The sequence below is a fragment of the Filobasidium floriforme genome (genome assembly GCF_021052385.1).
Source record: "Filobasidium floriforme strain CBS 6241 chromosome Unknown HD553scaffold_2, whole genome shotgun sequence".
Lineage (NCBI taxonomy): Eukaryota > Fungi > Basidiomycota > Tremellomycetes > Filobasidiales > Filobasidiaceae > Filobasidium > Filobasidium floriforme.
In genome coordinates this window covers 667,815-683,080 of record NW_025763623.1, presented here as the reverse complement: position 1 = coordinate 683,080, position 15,266 = coordinate 667,815, and the positions used below count along the sequence as shown (strand labels likewise).

Here is a 15,266-nt window from a genome sequence, read left to right as displayed (position 1 = left end):
AGATCCAGGTGGACCGTCACAAGGCGACGATGAACCGGATCCGAATCTGGCTGCAGACTCGATCGCGCCCGGCTTTGAGATCGAAGCGGGGATCGGTATGGGAGGTAAATCAGGGTAAAAGAGAGGAGGTAGTTGGACCCCCGAACCTGGATATGAGCTGTGCATCGTGCTCGACGAAGAGGAAGGGCTCTGGAGAAGGTGCGGATCCATCTGTATCTTGCCCGAGAGACCGGGCGAGGAGTGTTTCAGTTGACCAGGATGATAGAGATATTGGTGGTGTGCGTTGAACAGATGGTTCTGCGGGTCGTCGAACGTCGACGTCGACGAATGCCGCGCCGGGTTATCGAGGTTCTGCATACCAATACCTGGTCACCGAGATCAGGGAATCTGGCGTTATCAAGAGGTATGCAGATCTAGAGATAGGGTGATAGTAGTAGTGTGTCGGGACTTGTTGGGTGTGCACGTTGTTTGTGAATCGTGAATGGATCGACGACGATGCCCTTTCTATTCGGAGTAAATAACCTAGAGAGGGGCCAGGGGGGGAGCAAAGGATCGCTTCGCTTTCCCGCGGTGGCCGAGCGAGCGCCGTCGGGGCGTAATCTGATTGACAGATCGGGGGCGATCAACAGCGAACGTCGTGCAGGACGACCCTCGCAAGATCTCGTCGGTGCTGGCAAAGAGATCAAAGAGATCTCGTCAGGCTCCTCGACACTTTTTGATTCTCATCCATGATTGGTGTTGCATGTGTTGCATGTGCCAGGTCGGAAATGCTTGAAAAGGGAGCAAGGGGAGGGGAGTCCATCCGGGATGACGGCAGCAGCGATTACAGTTTGCTTCCGAAAAATGCTTCCGTTCAACTCTTTCTACTTTTGAAAATCACGAGGGATCGTTCATCTCTGTCGCTCGAGGCTTAATGTCGTGTTTTGACTTTACTTGGCTTTATATCATCTCATCATCATCATCATCATCATCATTGGCTCACTGGGCTCAGCGAGACCTTGCATCTTGACAGGAATGTCCGAATCAAAAGCAGACGACCATGTCGTTCAACCAGCCACCGCTCCGGCCGCTCCAGTGGATCTAGCTCCTCCCGTCACCTCGCAGCCTACGACGACCTCTACCGACGAGACAGCACCCCTCAACTCGACCCTCGACCCGGAAGAGATCGACCGACTGAAACGAGTTCCCTTTGGATCACGATATCTCACCAACCCTGATGACGTCTACAGCTTCAACGCTTGGGATCACGTCGTGCCACCGCCGGAATGGGAGGCTCAAGCGAAACAGACTTTGGGAATTCAGAGAGAGGGTAAAGTTAGCGATGAGATGAAATGTACGTCGAGACCCGAGAGGTTCAGTATACGCTGTGATCGATCGTGCTGACAATTTGGCCTTGACCCTATGTATAGGGGCTTACAACAAAAAGCCTTCGATGTACTGGAACAGGTTCTACGATATCAACAAGGCCAAGTGCGTTCTCTCACAATACCCCCAGACGAGTCTCATGCCCTGCAACGCTGATTCGAGCTGCACTCGTGCCTTTTTGCATCGTGCGTCCGCTACCGTCATTCTGATCCATCATGCCGTTGCCGATGCACGATTACAGCTTTTTCAAAGATCGAAACTGGCTGCGACTAGAATTCCCGGAATTGCTCGAGTGTGCCAAAGCCGACGTGAGTCTTGATCGCCCATACACAGGCATGACGTTACCACGAGCGTCACTTCGGATAGCTGATGTCGAGACCTCGTGCTGTCTTTCGGGCTGTGGGATCGGGTTTGGAACGAGCAGGCGGGTCCAAAGTTGGTCGTCGAGATCGGTTGCGTGAGTCTATGGTCATTGTCGTCTGCGCGAGACTTGATCCGGCTCGATACTAATCATCCGAAGTACTCGCTGCTCAACATCATCATAGGGAGCTGGCAATACCGTCTTCCCGCTCCTGGCCAAGAACGAGAACCCGGACCTGGTCGTCCATGCGTGCGATTACGCTCCTTCCGCCGTCGAGCTCGTCAAGGTTGGTCCAGTTCGAGCAGGGCATTTCCTCGCCATCGGGCGGCTAACAATAAGAGATGCATCGTTCTGCCACGTCCCTTTCGGCAGGCCAACTCGATGTATCCCGTCCCGGAACATGGCAAGGGAAGACTGCATTCTTCGGTCTGGGACGTTACCACCCCTCCCGTAGCTATTCAAAAGCACAACGACAATGGAAACACCGACTCTCATGATCCGTCATCATCGTCATCGGCGCCGGCATCGGCTGCATCGTCGTTGCCCGAGGGCGTCGAACCAGGTACGGTGGATATCGCCGTCATGATCTTCGTCATGTCCGCGTTGCATCCCCTGGAATGGCAACGAGCTATTGCCAATGCTTATAAGGTAGGTCTCAATTCTGTACACGCTCAAGATAGGGTCTGACTATCCGATATATCGTCTCATGCTGATCTGGAGCAACAACTTTATGACGTCCGTTGATAGATGTTGAAACCGAACGGGCTGCTATTCATTCGTGACTACGGACGGTACGACTTGGCTCAACTGAGAATCAAGAAGGGCAGGATGTTGGAGGAGAATTTCTACATCCGCGGAGATGGAACGAGGGTCTATTTCTTCGAAGCCGGTCAGTACTTCGTCCTGAAACCCTTCGACCGCAGAGTGCTTCTAACTGTACTAATGGTGACCAATATTGTACGCCTTTATAGCCGAGCTGTCCGAAATGCTTACGGGTGCCAAGGACGCATATACGCCCATGGACGATGCAGAACCCAAGGTCGAGGTGGAGGGTACAGATTCGGGGGTCGCTACTCCTGGAACCGAAGTCGACGAGGCGCAGAGCCGAGCTGAGACGCCGCTGTTTGGCGCCGAATCGTCGAGTGCGGGAACGAGTCGTCCTAGCCGTCTCTTCCGACATCAACCCGATGACCTACAGGTCGAGACCGACAGGATGTCCAAGCTTGCCTTGTCCGTCGAGGCCATGGACCGTCCCAAAGCATCGACTACGAACCCGGCCGAACCGCTATCGACACGTTTCAGAACGCCAGGACCTCAGATGGGCACGCTGCCCCGAGCGGATTTCCCCACCCATCAGACCCCCACGCTGACACAAGACGAGACGGAAGCCGTGCCCGAGTCGGCGATCGGGAACCCGTTTGTGACGCCTCACGAAGAGCTGGGTCTGCCTCCTATGCCATTATTCAGGATCGACCAGCTTGGGGTTGATCGAAGGATGGTGCGTTGCCGCTGTCCGCCTCTGAAGCTTGACAGGAAACTGATCTTTGACCCGCTCTCAGCTCGTGAACCGAAAACGGCAGTTGAAGATGTACAGGTGAGGAGCAACAAGTCGCTGCCATATGCGTGGGGCGAACCATTCATTAATCAGACGTTGCATGTTTTCTAGGATCTGGATGCAGGTCAAGGCCCGAAAGCTTGTATAATATGGCGTGTTGGCTTCCGTCTACTTATGAGCATACCACGTACATGGCCAAGATTGCTTTGCGCAGTAGCGCTCTGGCTCGACTTATCCCGCAAGGCTTGATTGCGGCTAACTGGGCGAATTGCATCGAAAAGCCCACCGTAGTTCATGCGCATACAACATGAAAGGGTTGCGCTGGACTCATTATGGCATGAATAGGGCATACGATACCCCGGCAGATCCTACAGAGCCCTTCCTTCTTACGTCCACACGGGCCGTTACGAATCTCCGCTGCGATGCGAAAGCAGCTACCGAAACGCTTGTAGTAATGCATGCCTGACCCCTGGGAGGTCGTCTCCATCGTGGGTGTCTCAAGCAGTGTCGCGCCAACGTCGAGACCAACCTGAGTAATGACCGACATGCCGGCCATTGAAGAGCGGGTCGGGTCATTGAAAGCGGACGTCATCTATCGATATGTTCTATGCATATTTTGCGTTTCTCTTGTCAAGTAACTTTGTGATAACCAGACCTCCCGGCAAATCCGCCCTGTTTCCGCTTGGGACTCGACTGGCTGTCACTGCGAATCTAGATTTTCAATACATCTTTTTGAGACAAGCGAAACCACATTGAGCATCTCTTATACGGGTGATATGTGAACAGGTTGAAGCCACCTACCGTTCTTAGCCGACCTCTGCAGGTCCTGCTCGATGCCCCAAACGTGAGCTCGCAAGTCGAGGTTCTCGACGTGGACGCCATCCTATGTCTCAGACGGGTTAGCCATCTTGGTTCTGTCGGCTCGTGATTGAAGCTGTGGCTTACGTAGAGCTTCTTCATCTCGCTCCTCAGCTTGGTAACTTCCTCCTTGACGGCCGTAGCGCCGTTCAATCGGGCGACCTCCTTCTCCACGGCTTGGATTCGTTGCAGATGGTTTGTCATCTGTCAGACAATAGGCATGCAAGGGTATCATGGTGTCAGCCGGTCTGGTACTCACCAGTATGTTGATCTCGATGTGGTTCGTATGACGTACCTTGGCCGTGCTTTCCTGCAACTCCTCTACGCTAGATTGGAGCAGCGAACTAGCAAACTTGTATTCCTGGAGCAGATAGTAGGACGCATATGCCGAGGCGATAGAGAATCCCAAGAACTATATGAGCGAATCCGTCAGTTCCTGTCAATGACTGATCAATTGTTTCATCTCATTGTAGACTCACAAAACCGAGAAGCCTGTGGAGTATACAAAAGCGAGCATGTAAGTTGTTTATCCATCGAAACATGCCAGAATCTGCGCTCACCCTCCACGGAATCCTCCAACTGGTCGCCTGACGGGTATCGTGCCTACAGTTCCGGCCGGAACACGCTCAACACCAACGACGGCCTGGCGAAGAGCCGTGGATGACGAAAACGGGCGAGCTTGTCGAAGCATCGGCAAAATAACAGATCGACGGGCAGCGGACGACATCTTGAGGAGATGTGACGGTTTGTGCTACACAGACGGGACGGGACAGTTGGCGTCGATCAACCCAATCTGTATCACAACTTACCTAGTGACGTTCGGGAACGGCTTATGGCTCGGGGTAGCGTGCGTAAAATGTGGAAGCCTCGAATATTCACGCGCAAAGTGGAATAAAGTACCGTCACAACGCTCTCGACATCTTTGCTCAACAGCATGACTGCGGAATGCGAGGGATTAAACAGCTACATGGTGACATACTTCCACTCATTGATAATAGCTCGATCAAGGCTACCTATCTCAGCCCTCGGTCCACCATGATCGTCACCGCTTAGGTCCCCACCGCTTGCGACCGAGCACGCTAGGCTCGATTGAGCCCACCGGGAATACACTGTGCTTTGGTATAACATTTCAGTAGCTCTGGCTGTGGAACTGGAAGCTGATGCGGCCATGTGCGAGTTGTAAACAACCTTCGCCAACTCTAGCAAATGCAGACCTGACAGATTTTTTATGAACTCTGTTATTCTCCGTAGTCTGCACGGGAACCCATGTCTTGGCTCACCAACCAGAGGATGACGCCACCCGTATACCGTCGCGTATATAGCTAGCACATGCATCCCAGCCATGCAGGCGGTCCGCCAATCTGCTTCTGCACCCGACTCCTCGAACATTGCGGTGACTTCTCGAACCACATCGGGCTTCAAGCAATTCGACAACCCAGTTGGCAGCGCTTCTTGCGATATCCGGCTAGGCAGGGGGTGCCGAAATTCTAGCCATCCAGAAAGATCCTGTGGCGTTTGAGCGATGAGCGTTTTAAGCGCCTGGACTTCGTTTGAGAGACCTTGACCGACAACCCGTTGGAAAAGTCGAGTCAGGTCGTCGGGACGAGGCTGTATCGTAGGGCAACTAGTCGGCGTAGCGAGCGGAGTCTGAGCGACACAGAGAGAACACGTGCACGAGAAGCCGTAGCGCTCTTGCAGAAAGCCTTGTCGTTCGTGATGGGGCAAAATCGGGTCCAGGTATGGGATTGTTAGCTATGGTAATCAAGGGTCAATGAATCTCTAGCATGTCGAGCAAAGATTCGAGGGATCTACCTCCTGGCCGATAGCTATCGGTTTGAGTGTGCGGACGTCGACCTCCAGACGAGCTGTAGATGGGTTCCACAAAGTACATATCACTGCTGATGGCAAGCAGGAGTGATTGCATGCCCGCGAGATTTCAGGTCTATACAGAAAGAAATCGAGAGCGATCAGACAAGATTTTCAAGGTATCGTCGGGTTTCGACACTCACAGTACAGCGTGACCGATAGGTCTGAGTCTCTCGTCCGACAGAACGTGATTGTTGCCCGAAAATCTGCAGAGCAGAAACTCCAAGGCTGATTTCGGTAGATCCGTAACCCGAGCACCAATCACGTCCAGGACAAATTGCTCGCCTTCGGATAGAGGTCGCGGCAAGAGTTCGACCAGCAGCCTCAGTCGCGATGGGGTAGAAGATGAACCACCTGAACGGATTTGCTCTACCGTCAAGTCTTTGGCCACAAGTAGTTGCGTCCGGCCAGGCGAGTCTTGCCCTTGGAAATGCAGAGCAACGAGCTTGAGAAGCAGCAGAGCGGCATGAGCATCCGCCGAGGTTACTTGCTTGGCCTGAAAGGCGTAGTGTATGGGAGGTAGATGCTGGCAAGCTCTAGAGTGATACTCGTCCCAAGCCCTGTCCCTGCCTGCAACGTATTATATTCGGCTTCTATGCCATGTACGCACGAAGGATTATTGATAACGACTGACATGCATGGGAACAATAGCTTTCGCATCTACAACGCCCGCATAAAAGCTGTTCGACGTTCTTGACTGCTTTCTTCAGGCATCGAGAGCATCTTTGGGTCTTCTCGCTCTCGAGTGGAATCATCGCTAACGGGTCGTAACGCATGAGCGTTGATCCGACGTCGAGTTTTTCGGCGGCGACTGCTGCAGAGTATTTCGGTACTTCTTCCTCGCGAAGCTCCAATCTGGGTTCAAATCCGCAGCAGAGCATGATGTATGGCCTCTAGCTAGTTCGTGTCTATATGTCTGTCAGTGTCAGATCGTAGGCGAAGATCGGAGATGAACAGCAGAGTTGTTTGACTCCCGGCGATATATCCAAGGCTCTCGTCTCGACCCTGACAACACGGACATCGGGTAATAGGTTTATGTCCGCGAAAAACATGGAGTCTCTAAACGGGATCAGCAAGACAGCATCGATACTGGTTATAGAGGCTCGAAGTGGGGGTATAGTAACACGCCACATCCATCCAGGGTTAATGCTGAAATGTCAAAGCCGGAATATTCATCCCGAGATACCGGCTCGTGGATGTAACAATATCCATGATTAATGATTATAGTAGTAGTCATAGTAGTAGTCAAGAACGAAACATTTAGAACCAGAAATCTATATGGCTGTCTCAAGGTCGAAGGAGATTTAAGACTCTTTCGTTCTGCATAGGTTCGGCCAGCTGAAAAGGCGTAAGCCCTTCGCTATCCTGAGAATGCAAATGGCGAATCCAGTCTCAGCATGAGTGCATACAGGATAACGAAACCCGGAACGACAGACTTGTAGACTCCTGTCCGCCCCCTTGTCCAGCAACATCCGTACTGTGTCCACGTGGCCACGGTCCGCTGCATAATGCAAAGGGCTCATACCCTGAAGGAGGAATATGGTGCACACTTCGAATCAACACGGTTTCGAAGGAAGGGACAACTTCCCGGTGCTCACAAATTCGTCTTGACTATTGATCAGGTCTCCGTCCGATTTCAGGATGTCTGTCAGTGCCTGTATGTCTCCATCCATCGCCCTAGCGTGTACAGGCTCATGTAATCTTGAGGGAAGAGCGCCACATGTCAGCTTGCACTCGAGTGCCGCATGGATCCCACAGTGAAAATCTCCCAGAACTTACTCTTCTTCCGAATCCATGTCGGTTCTGCTCATGGAGCTGACTACCACCCCTCCCACTCCACCCTTGCTCGTCTTGCCAACCTGATACCCGATCTCTTCCGAGATCTCGATATATTTCTCCTTTGCACCTTGGGCATCTTCGCCGTACTTCTCGCCCTGGGCCTTCCAGGCATTCCATTTCGCCTTTGTGGCCGGTAGCGAGAAAAATGATGGTGCAGGACAGTCACTGTCCCAATCAACGGCTGGTGCATGATTGAGCGCTCATAAAGCGGCAGAGCAGAATCAAAGCCCAACGTACGGTTCTGGCCCAACAGTCGCGACCTTGTACAAGCCGTAGATCTGCGAGTGAAAACCATGTCATCAGATCATCAGCCAGGATCGCTAGAACCTGTATGGGGTGTTTACCAACCTCCAGCTTGCTATCGTTGGAAAGGTTGGCTGCTGCTGGCGTACTTGATAGCCACGCTGCAGCATCTTCGAAGTGTTCTGTCGCATCCATCCTGGATGTCTGGCCGAGCTCACTCTCTAGAAGTGATCAGCAGTCTTCTAGATCGTTTCTCGCACAGAATAGACCGTCGATAGGGCTTAAGACCGTGGAGGTTGTACTATACAAGGATGAAGAAAGGTTGATCTTGATCGTGATCAGAGGCAGAAGCGACCGCGATCACCGAGCTCGCCTTTGCCTCCGAAGGGTAAGGCCGGAGGTATTCTTGAGCCTGCTAGCGTCACTAGCTAGCAGCTCGCAGCCATTATTAAATGCACGACGATGCAGATATCTTTACCCTTGGAGTAGAGAAGTGTCAAATGTCGTCGGTCTCTGCTTTGTATGCTGACTACTTTATGTTATCGCTTGTACAAATAGGGTAATCTGCACATTTCAGACTGTTGATTGCTTTCATGAGGACGCGGGCTGTTTCCCCTTTGTTCGTCATTTACTTTGGTTGTATCCATCGCTTGGTCGCTTGACAACCCAGTCGTACCGTTATGGTCCGAGTCTAGTTGACGTCCTTTCCGTGAGCAGCAGCGGACTGAGCTTTGGCCTGGTCTTTCTTGGCAACCTCGGCCGCATCCTCGGCGTCGAGCTGATCGTCAACGGTCTTGCCACGGGACTGCTCAGCATTGGAGGTGGTGTTGGAGTTGGCCTCCTGGACGCTCGTGGGGGCATCAGGGTCTACAAGGTCACAGACGTTGTGCGATCAGCCACCGTTCGAATTTTCAACCTTGGCCTGTCATGCCACTCACACTGGTCCCTCTGCATCTGCTCTTGGACCTCTGCCGAGAACGAGTTCTTCTGTTCCTTGGTAGAGTGGGTCTCCGAAGCGTTCCTCTGGTCCAAAGAGGGGGTGGCGTGGGCCAGGGTGTCGGCTGTAGGAGGTGAGATTGTGTACAGGTCAGCCCGCTGCGATCGGTCGGCCGACACACTTCGGCAAGGCTTACATTTGGAGTGGTTCTGAGCCATTCTAGATAAATAGATGTATGTATATAAGGCTTAAGTGAGGTCGGATAGAGATGGGATTTGGCAGTTGTATATCGATATGAGCTATATGAGAGAATCCCATGTCGGATCGGATCGAGCAAGTGCAAGTGTGCAAGTGACAAGGAGTATATATTATATATGCCTCGGGTGCAGAGTTCCGATGCTGACGTCATGGATTCGTCGTCCCTCTGAATCGCCGGTTAGCTGGTAGCGCAGCAGCGTGGGCCATCGCAAGCGCGACCGAGACGTCACTTTCTCAATTTCTCGATCTCTCTCTCGATGGTGCGATCCAGAGTTTGCCCCATGGGAGGTATAAGAGAGAGTAAAGGGATTTCGTAACCGATGAACATTTCCCCATCCCAGCTTTGACTCTTTACAAACTCGAATCACCATATCACTGTCATCTTAACGAACTCTACTCAAAATGGCTGCCGGAAACGCTATCGACCCTCAGGACCCTTCGGTCAACGACCGTGAGCATCTGTTCCTTTCCTTCGAGCTCTCCCTTCTCGAGCATGGTGCTGACATCCTGGCTTGGTGATCGCAGAGGGCTTCAAGAAGACCGAGACCACCTCGACCCCATCGGCTGACAAGAAGCCCATCGAGAATGTCAACGACGAGCTCATGAAAGACGCTCCCGTCCACGTAAGCTCGAGCTTGGTCTGGACAACAAGGGTTTCAAGGCAAGAATAGGTGCTAATCGAGTGGTTTTCGATACTCTCAGGGCTCGAACGTCTTGGACCAATCTCACGACGAGAAGAACGGGCAGGCTCACGATGCCAAGTACAAGGTGAGCAGTCGCTAAGGCTGCAATTTCCCGATCCCGGTGGCTTACGTGTCATCGTGCCCCCTTTCCCCATCGTCAGTACGGCGCTCCCGTCAACAAGTAAAGTATTGATTGAACGATAATCGAATAAGACTCGCAATACAAGACGAAGGGCTAGCATTTGGTTGGAAGTGAACTGTATCATCGAAAGTACAAACAAGTCAATAACTATCCAAAGAGCATTTGGGCCGCGTTTTTGACGCCTTGTCAATGGCCTTGCCAAAACCAGGCCAAGCCTCGCTTCTACACAACATCGATACTAATGGCCTACTCCAGTGATGATAGTCATGTCTCGCACACGACATAAGAATTCTGGGTCTACAATTGCGCATATCGTATCAGGGGGTTGTGACCAATTTGCAGCATACATGTGTTTTGGAATCCCACGGCGATGTATATATGCTTCGACCGGTTCCAGGTTAGGTCGCAAATGTGCCACAAAAGCATAGCGCACAGCATACAGCATGCAGAACAAAAAAGATACGGCGAATTTGCACACACCGAAGAGCAAACGAACCCCTGAGTGTGATTTGCATGAGGTTGAAACAGTTTGCCGGTCGCCTATTGTTCGATGACGTACGGAGCAATCACGTGACTTTGGGAGATGACGGTGTTGTGGCTGAGGCCGGGGACCGATGAGGAATCAGCCCCTCGGAATTCGTTACTTTTGATCGAGCGATCAAGGAAACACCCATCAATTCATCCATCAATCCACCAGCATAATCACCAGATCACCAGCACACATCAATCCTTCCTTCTCCTCCCTTCACGGGTCTCTTTTTTGCCCTCGACGAAAGTACAAGACAGCTGCGCGAACTCTCGTCGAGTAGCTAGTAGCGAGTGACCTGGTATTGGCACTACCGTGATCCCACGTCCACAAACTTGCCTTTCGATCTTTTGATCACGTTCGGCTAGTCGGACAAAAGTGAACGGGAGATCGTGTATCAGCTCTCTCATCTCTCAATCTTGTCACACGGCGACAATAGCGACGATAGCGACTCGCTTCGACTGCGATTTTTGTCAAGACAAAAGCAACCACGAGGCATCCCGGCAATTCCTCCTATCATTCGCATCAACACCTCAAACTCGTATATAAGCAGCCAACATGTGGGACGGAATGGATGAAGGCAAGCTCTCTTCGTCCTTCTTTCGGGTTGAGAACCTATTCGCTGAACATCATCCTGCTTTCATTTTGTCTCTTGGATCTCTTGACGCTTCCCGCTCAACCCAATCACGAACCGACACTACGACACACGCACACCTTCGATCGACACTGTATTCCATCACCACTCCCGACATCATCATCACCTCCACCGTCATTACCAATAACGTCGCTCGTCATACACGCTGGTCGGACCTCCTTATAGACGGAGAAACCGCTCCCCGCTACCAGCTCCCTCCTTCTCCCAAGACAGCCTGGCGTGAAAAGACGCTCGTCGAACTCTCTCGCGTGCCCACACACGAGACCGAAACGGAACAGGCAGACCGACTACAGGAAATCGATTGGATCAAGGGCGGTATGACGCAGGTGGAATTGAACGTTCAGAAGTCGTACAGGAAGGCGGAAAGGTATGGGGTCGGCAAGCCTTCGAGGATCTCGGTCGATGGAGGGTTGCCGCATGGAGATGAAGGTTGGAGCGTGATCGAGGATGGTACTCCTGGCAGGAAGATGATGTGAGTCGATCTTAGTACCCTTGGCTCCTGTGCTCGTCATCGACCTGATCGTCTCTGCCTATCTACAGCGATCTTGTATTCATACAAGATGCTACTGGAAGTATGGGAAGCTACATCGCCAGCGGTGAGTTCGAGTCAGTCCCGTCGACTGGAAATTTTTAGCAACCAACCTGTCACTTGGCTATCACGACAGCTACGCGAAACATCGAGACTATCTGCAACACCATTGTTGCTCACGAAAAGATGGAGTCCGAGGATGATCTCAGAGTCGGTGTGAGTTGAAACAAGGCTGCGGGGTAGCCGTGCTATAGAGGTCGCTCAAACCTAACGTCCCGCTCGATGCGATCAGATTGTGGCCTACCGTGATCACCCGGGTCAAGACAACTCCTACGTTACCAAGACACTGCCGTTCACCTCCAACACCACCGAGCTTCACCACTTTCTCGACAATCTCCGAGCCGGAGGCGGTGGAGATGGTCCCGAAGCTGTTATCGCGGGTATGGCAGTAGCTTTGGGGGACTTGCAATGGAGGAGGAATGCGGCAAAGATGATCGTCATCATCACGGATGCTCCCCCTCATGGGATCGGTGAGCGGGGCGACGGATTCCCTCAAGGAGAACCAGGTGGATGGGATGGGTTGGTATTGGCCAGGAACATGGCTGCTCGAGGCATCAGTTGTGTGAGCTCGTCTTTTGCACCGAGGCCCTCTTCCCGCTCTCGCTAACACATTAGGGTATGCCGCCTGTTTAGTTTATTGTGGCTTGCGAATCCAACCTCTCTCACTACGACGTGAGTTTAAGGATCCTGCCACGAACGCATCACAAGCTAACTTTTCCTGATTCACAATAGCGGGCCGTCGAGTATTATCAAGCCATCGCGACCATTACCTCTGGACTCATGCTGCCTCTCATGTCGGCGGATCTATTGACCAACGCGATCATCGGGAGTGTCTTGGAGAACATGGAGATGGAGCAGCTCATCAAGGGTCCGTCTCACTGACAGCATACTACCTGATATGACCGTAAGGCTAATGCTAGGCTCAACATCGATCATAGAGGTCGGAGAAGAGATTTACTCCCGAATGGCGGGAAAGACTGATGAAGAAAGTATCGATTCGATGGCTCGGTAAGTGACCAGAGAAAGATACGAGCCCCGGACATGACACCGGGTTGACGAGATTTCATTACCAATAGTGAGCTGCAAAACGCGTTGTCCATGCAAGGTCGAGTTACCAAGAAAATTCAGATCGCGAACATCTACAACGAAACCCCGGCCTATCTCGAGAACGTCAAGACATGGGTAAACGCCGAGAACGCGCAAGTCGGGAAAGAGCACATCAGAAAGGTAGGGAATCTCTTCTGCTCTTCTTCGGGTGTTCTGTACAATCATATTGATGCTAAAATTGTACTTCGCAACAGTTCTTGGGAAACCGCTTCACGGACGAATACGACAAGTACAAGGGACGACACGGTCGAGGCTATGGCGGATACTCTCGCGATTGGGCGCCACCACTGCCTCGACGAAAGAAGAGCGCGACCATGAGTCCCGCATCTCCTCCAGCAGTTCGCAAGATTGTCGATGGCAGGGCAAAGTTTGTCCCTTCTGGCATGGACGATGACGACGACAGCGACAGTCTTACCTCGGACTCGGGTTCAGATGAGGATGGCATGAAACCCAAGGCTGGTGAGATCTCTGCTACCTTCAAACCGTACGATGGTGGTGCGAAGCGTTTGTCTACCGGGGGAGGGTTGCTCTCCAGCTTGCCTACCGACATGAAGAGCAAGACAACCTTTACGGGACTGCGGGAATCCGGTTCCAAGCCGGCTCGGATGGTTGATTCGGACGCCGACTCGGACGACGACTTGCCCTCCAAGCGAGCCAACGATACGCCCGCTGATGACGGCGAAGCCAAACCGGACACACTTGCCTTTACGAATGATGCGATCAGTCTCGAGCAGGTGAGCTGTCTTTGTCATATCTCACCAACTCTGCTTCGACACTAAACCCCTTTCTGCCCGGTTGACAACCAGGCCAAACGAATCGCTGTGCAGTCCATCTGGCGTATGCGCAAGTAGACTTCCAGCGGCCTTCGACCAGGCCCGACATTGAACGAACCGACGACCCATACTCGCGATTGACCCTTACGACTTGCTATTCACCTCACAACACGATCTTCGGCCTCATTCGGACAGTCTCCACCGAGCATCACCGGTAATCAGGCCTTGACGACATTCTCGATTCTCACCTGACTGCAGAGAGCTCAGACCATGTAGAACAATCAACTTGCGTACGACAGATTGAATCCCATGATACCTCTACAGTCGGGGTCGATCTCTCTTGATCAGTTGACTTTGGCGTTGGAGAAGTCCATCTCAGGATGAGAAGCCTTGAATTTCTCGAGCGTTTCTATCTTCTTTCTCTCGTCAGAAGTGGGTTTACCCATTTGCTATAGCGGGCATCACGATCAGCCGCAGATCTCGAGCTGTTGATTTCTTACACATCTTAAACATACCTTTTGCTGATTATCAAACTGTGGTATACGACCGGTTTGTCAAAATCGTCGTACCTGCATGAAAGCTTTCACCAACTCCCAGACTCACCATCATCTTTTCGACCATCCCGCGAGTCTCACCATCTAGATCGCTGAGTTTTGAATTGGACGGCGTGATCTTGGTCGTGTCGATTTTGGGGTGATGAGTCAAGACGTGAGGCCACCATGCTCCCATCGTTGTCCTTCCACTGAGATAGAATACGGCTACTCAGTCACACTGTTATCATCAATCTCGACTTCAGGCTTACGAGAGCTTCTCCAGCTCGATGGACAAGATACCATCATCTACTCGATAAAAGCTCGTCAACGATGACGGCGAGCGGTAAATGCCGAAAAGGAAGCTTACCGATGCTCCAAGTGGAGTCCTCCTCCTTGATATCAGAAAATAGGGTACCCTCGAGGATCGGCTTGTCTGACCCTTTCACTTGAACCTGGTGTTGGAAGCTTCGATATGAGTGACTTTCGTTACCCCTGTAACGCTTAGGTCGAGGAGCATAGTAAATGACACTTCACCTTGAGCTTGGTCTTCTTGATCTCGACGTTTAGGTTCTTGGCTCTCGTACCGGCAGGCAGGGGCACCGTGACCGAGACAGAGGTCAAGTCTTGGTTCCACTTGTAAGGAAGAGCTGACGGGATTACGACCGTGATCAGCTCATGTGACATCCTGTTAGCGTTAATCCGAGACGTACTCGCTTGTTCCTCCTCCTCCTTCTGCTTTGCCTGCTTGTCAAACTCGGCTCGCTCCTCCATCGACATGTTGTCATATTTGTCGGCCATTCTAAGTTCTTTGAAGTCGATAACCGTTCTCGCAAAGTATTCCTTGACTCAGCGACGAAGAGCTCAACAAGCGAAGTATCTGCTCGAAGCTTTACGTTTTGCATTTTGAGAATCCATCGATCCGAGAGCTCGGCCATCTCCGGATATAAATCCGGGTGTATACCGGTGCCATACCTCG

At 52.1% G+C, this 15,266-nt stretch overlaps 6 protein-coding genes across 6 annotated transcripts; 2 read left to right on the top strand and 4 right to left on the bottom strand.

Moving 5' to 3' along the window:
* Window positions 1–937: 937 nt before the first annotated feature.
* HD553DRAFT_97184 (methyltransferase) lies at window positions 938–3,501 on the top strand. The gene is made up of 10 exons (XM_046184638.1): window positions 938–1,333; window positions 1,410–1,470; window positions 1,607–1,673; window positions 1,790–1,822; window positions 1,911–2,012; window positions 2,099–2,374; window positions 2,474–2,615; window positions 2,698–3,224; window positions 3,286–3,320; window positions 3,393–3,501. Exons 1-10 carry the CDS (start codon window positions 1,015–1,017, stop codon window positions 3,427–3,429), a joined length of 1,599 nt encoding a protein of 532 aa, XP_046039631.1. The 5' UTR covers window positions 938–1,014; the 3' UTR covers window positions 3,430–3,501.
* A 491-nt stretch (window positions 3,502–3,992) lies between these two features.
* Window positions 3,993–4,866, bottom strand: HD553DRAFT_347589 (uncharacterized protein; the record flags this gene model as incomplete). Its single annotated transcript, XM_046183311.1, has 6 exons — window positions 3,993–4,009; window positions 4,083–4,164; window positions 4,227–4,343; window positions 4,435–4,551; window positions 4,619–4,631; window positions 4,700–4,866. 6 exons carry the CDS (start codon window positions 4,864–4,866, stop codon window positions 3,993–3,995), a joined length of 513 nt encoding a protein of 170 aa, XP_046039630.1.
* A 147-nt stretch (window positions 4,867–5,013) lies between these two features.
* Window positions 5,014–6,929, bottom strand: HD553DRAFT_97253 (uncharacterized protein). Its single transcript, XM_046184639.1, has 4 exons — window positions 6,640–6,929; window positions 6,149–6,575; window positions 5,952–6,081; window positions 5,014–5,891 (listed from the first exon to the last, which is right to left on the bottom strand). The coding sequence occupies exons 1-4, from the start codon at window positions 6,884–6,886 to the stop codon at window positions 5,103–5,105; spliced, it is 1,593 nt and encodes a 530-aa protein (XP_046039629.1). The 5' UTR covers window positions 6,887–6,929; the 3' UTR covers window positions 5,014–5,102.
* Window positions 6,930–7,140: 211 nt separating this feature from the next.
* HD553DRAFT_304320 (acyl CoA binding protein-domain-containing protein) lies at window positions 7,141–8,374 on the bottom strand. The gene is made up of 6 exons (XM_046178987.1): window positions 8,193–8,374; window positions 8,082–8,122; window positions 7,785–8,009; window positions 7,604–7,706; window positions 7,442–7,531; window positions 7,141–7,370 (listed from the first exon to the last, which is right to left on the bottom strand). The coding sequence occupies exons 1-6, from the start codon at window positions 8,280–8,282 to the stop codon at window positions 7,293–7,295; spliced, it is 627 nt and encodes a 208-aa protein (XP_046039628.1). The 5' UTR covers window positions 8,283–8,374; the 3' UTR covers window positions 7,141–7,292.
* Window positions 8,375–11,054: 2,680 nt separating this feature from the next.
* HD553DRAFT_97077 (uncharacterized protein) lies at window positions 11,055–14,265 on the top strand. The gene is made up of 11 exons (XM_046184637.1): window positions 11,055–11,213; window positions 11,454–11,760; window positions 11,829–11,884; window positions 11,954–12,033; window positions 12,110–12,439; window positions 12,511–12,549; window positions 12,610–12,745; window positions 12,816–12,885; window positions 12,954–13,104; window positions 13,179–13,718; window positions 13,791–14,265. Exons 1-11 carry the CDS (start codon window positions 11,192–11,194, stop codon window positions 13,833–13,835), a joined length of 1,776 nt encoding a protein of 591 aa, XP_046039627.1. The 5' UTR covers window positions 11,055–11,191; the 3' UTR covers window positions 13,836–14,265.
* On the bottom strand, window positions 13,984–15,243 carry HD553DRAFT_96991 (HSP20-like chaperone). The gene is made up of 7 exons (XM_046184636.1): window positions 15,001–15,243; window positions 14,825–14,937; window positions 14,658–14,742; window positions 14,560–14,596; window positions 14,361–14,499; window positions 14,273–14,290; window positions 13,984–14,206 (listed from the first exon to the last, which is right to left on the bottom strand). Exons 1-7 carry the CDS (start codon window positions 15,086–15,088, stop codon window positions 14,102–14,104), a joined length of 585 nt encoding a protein of 194 aa, XP_046039626.1. The 5' UTR covers window positions 15,089–15,243; the 3' UTR covers window positions 13,984–14,101.
* Window positions 15,244–15,266: the final 23 nt, after the last annotated feature.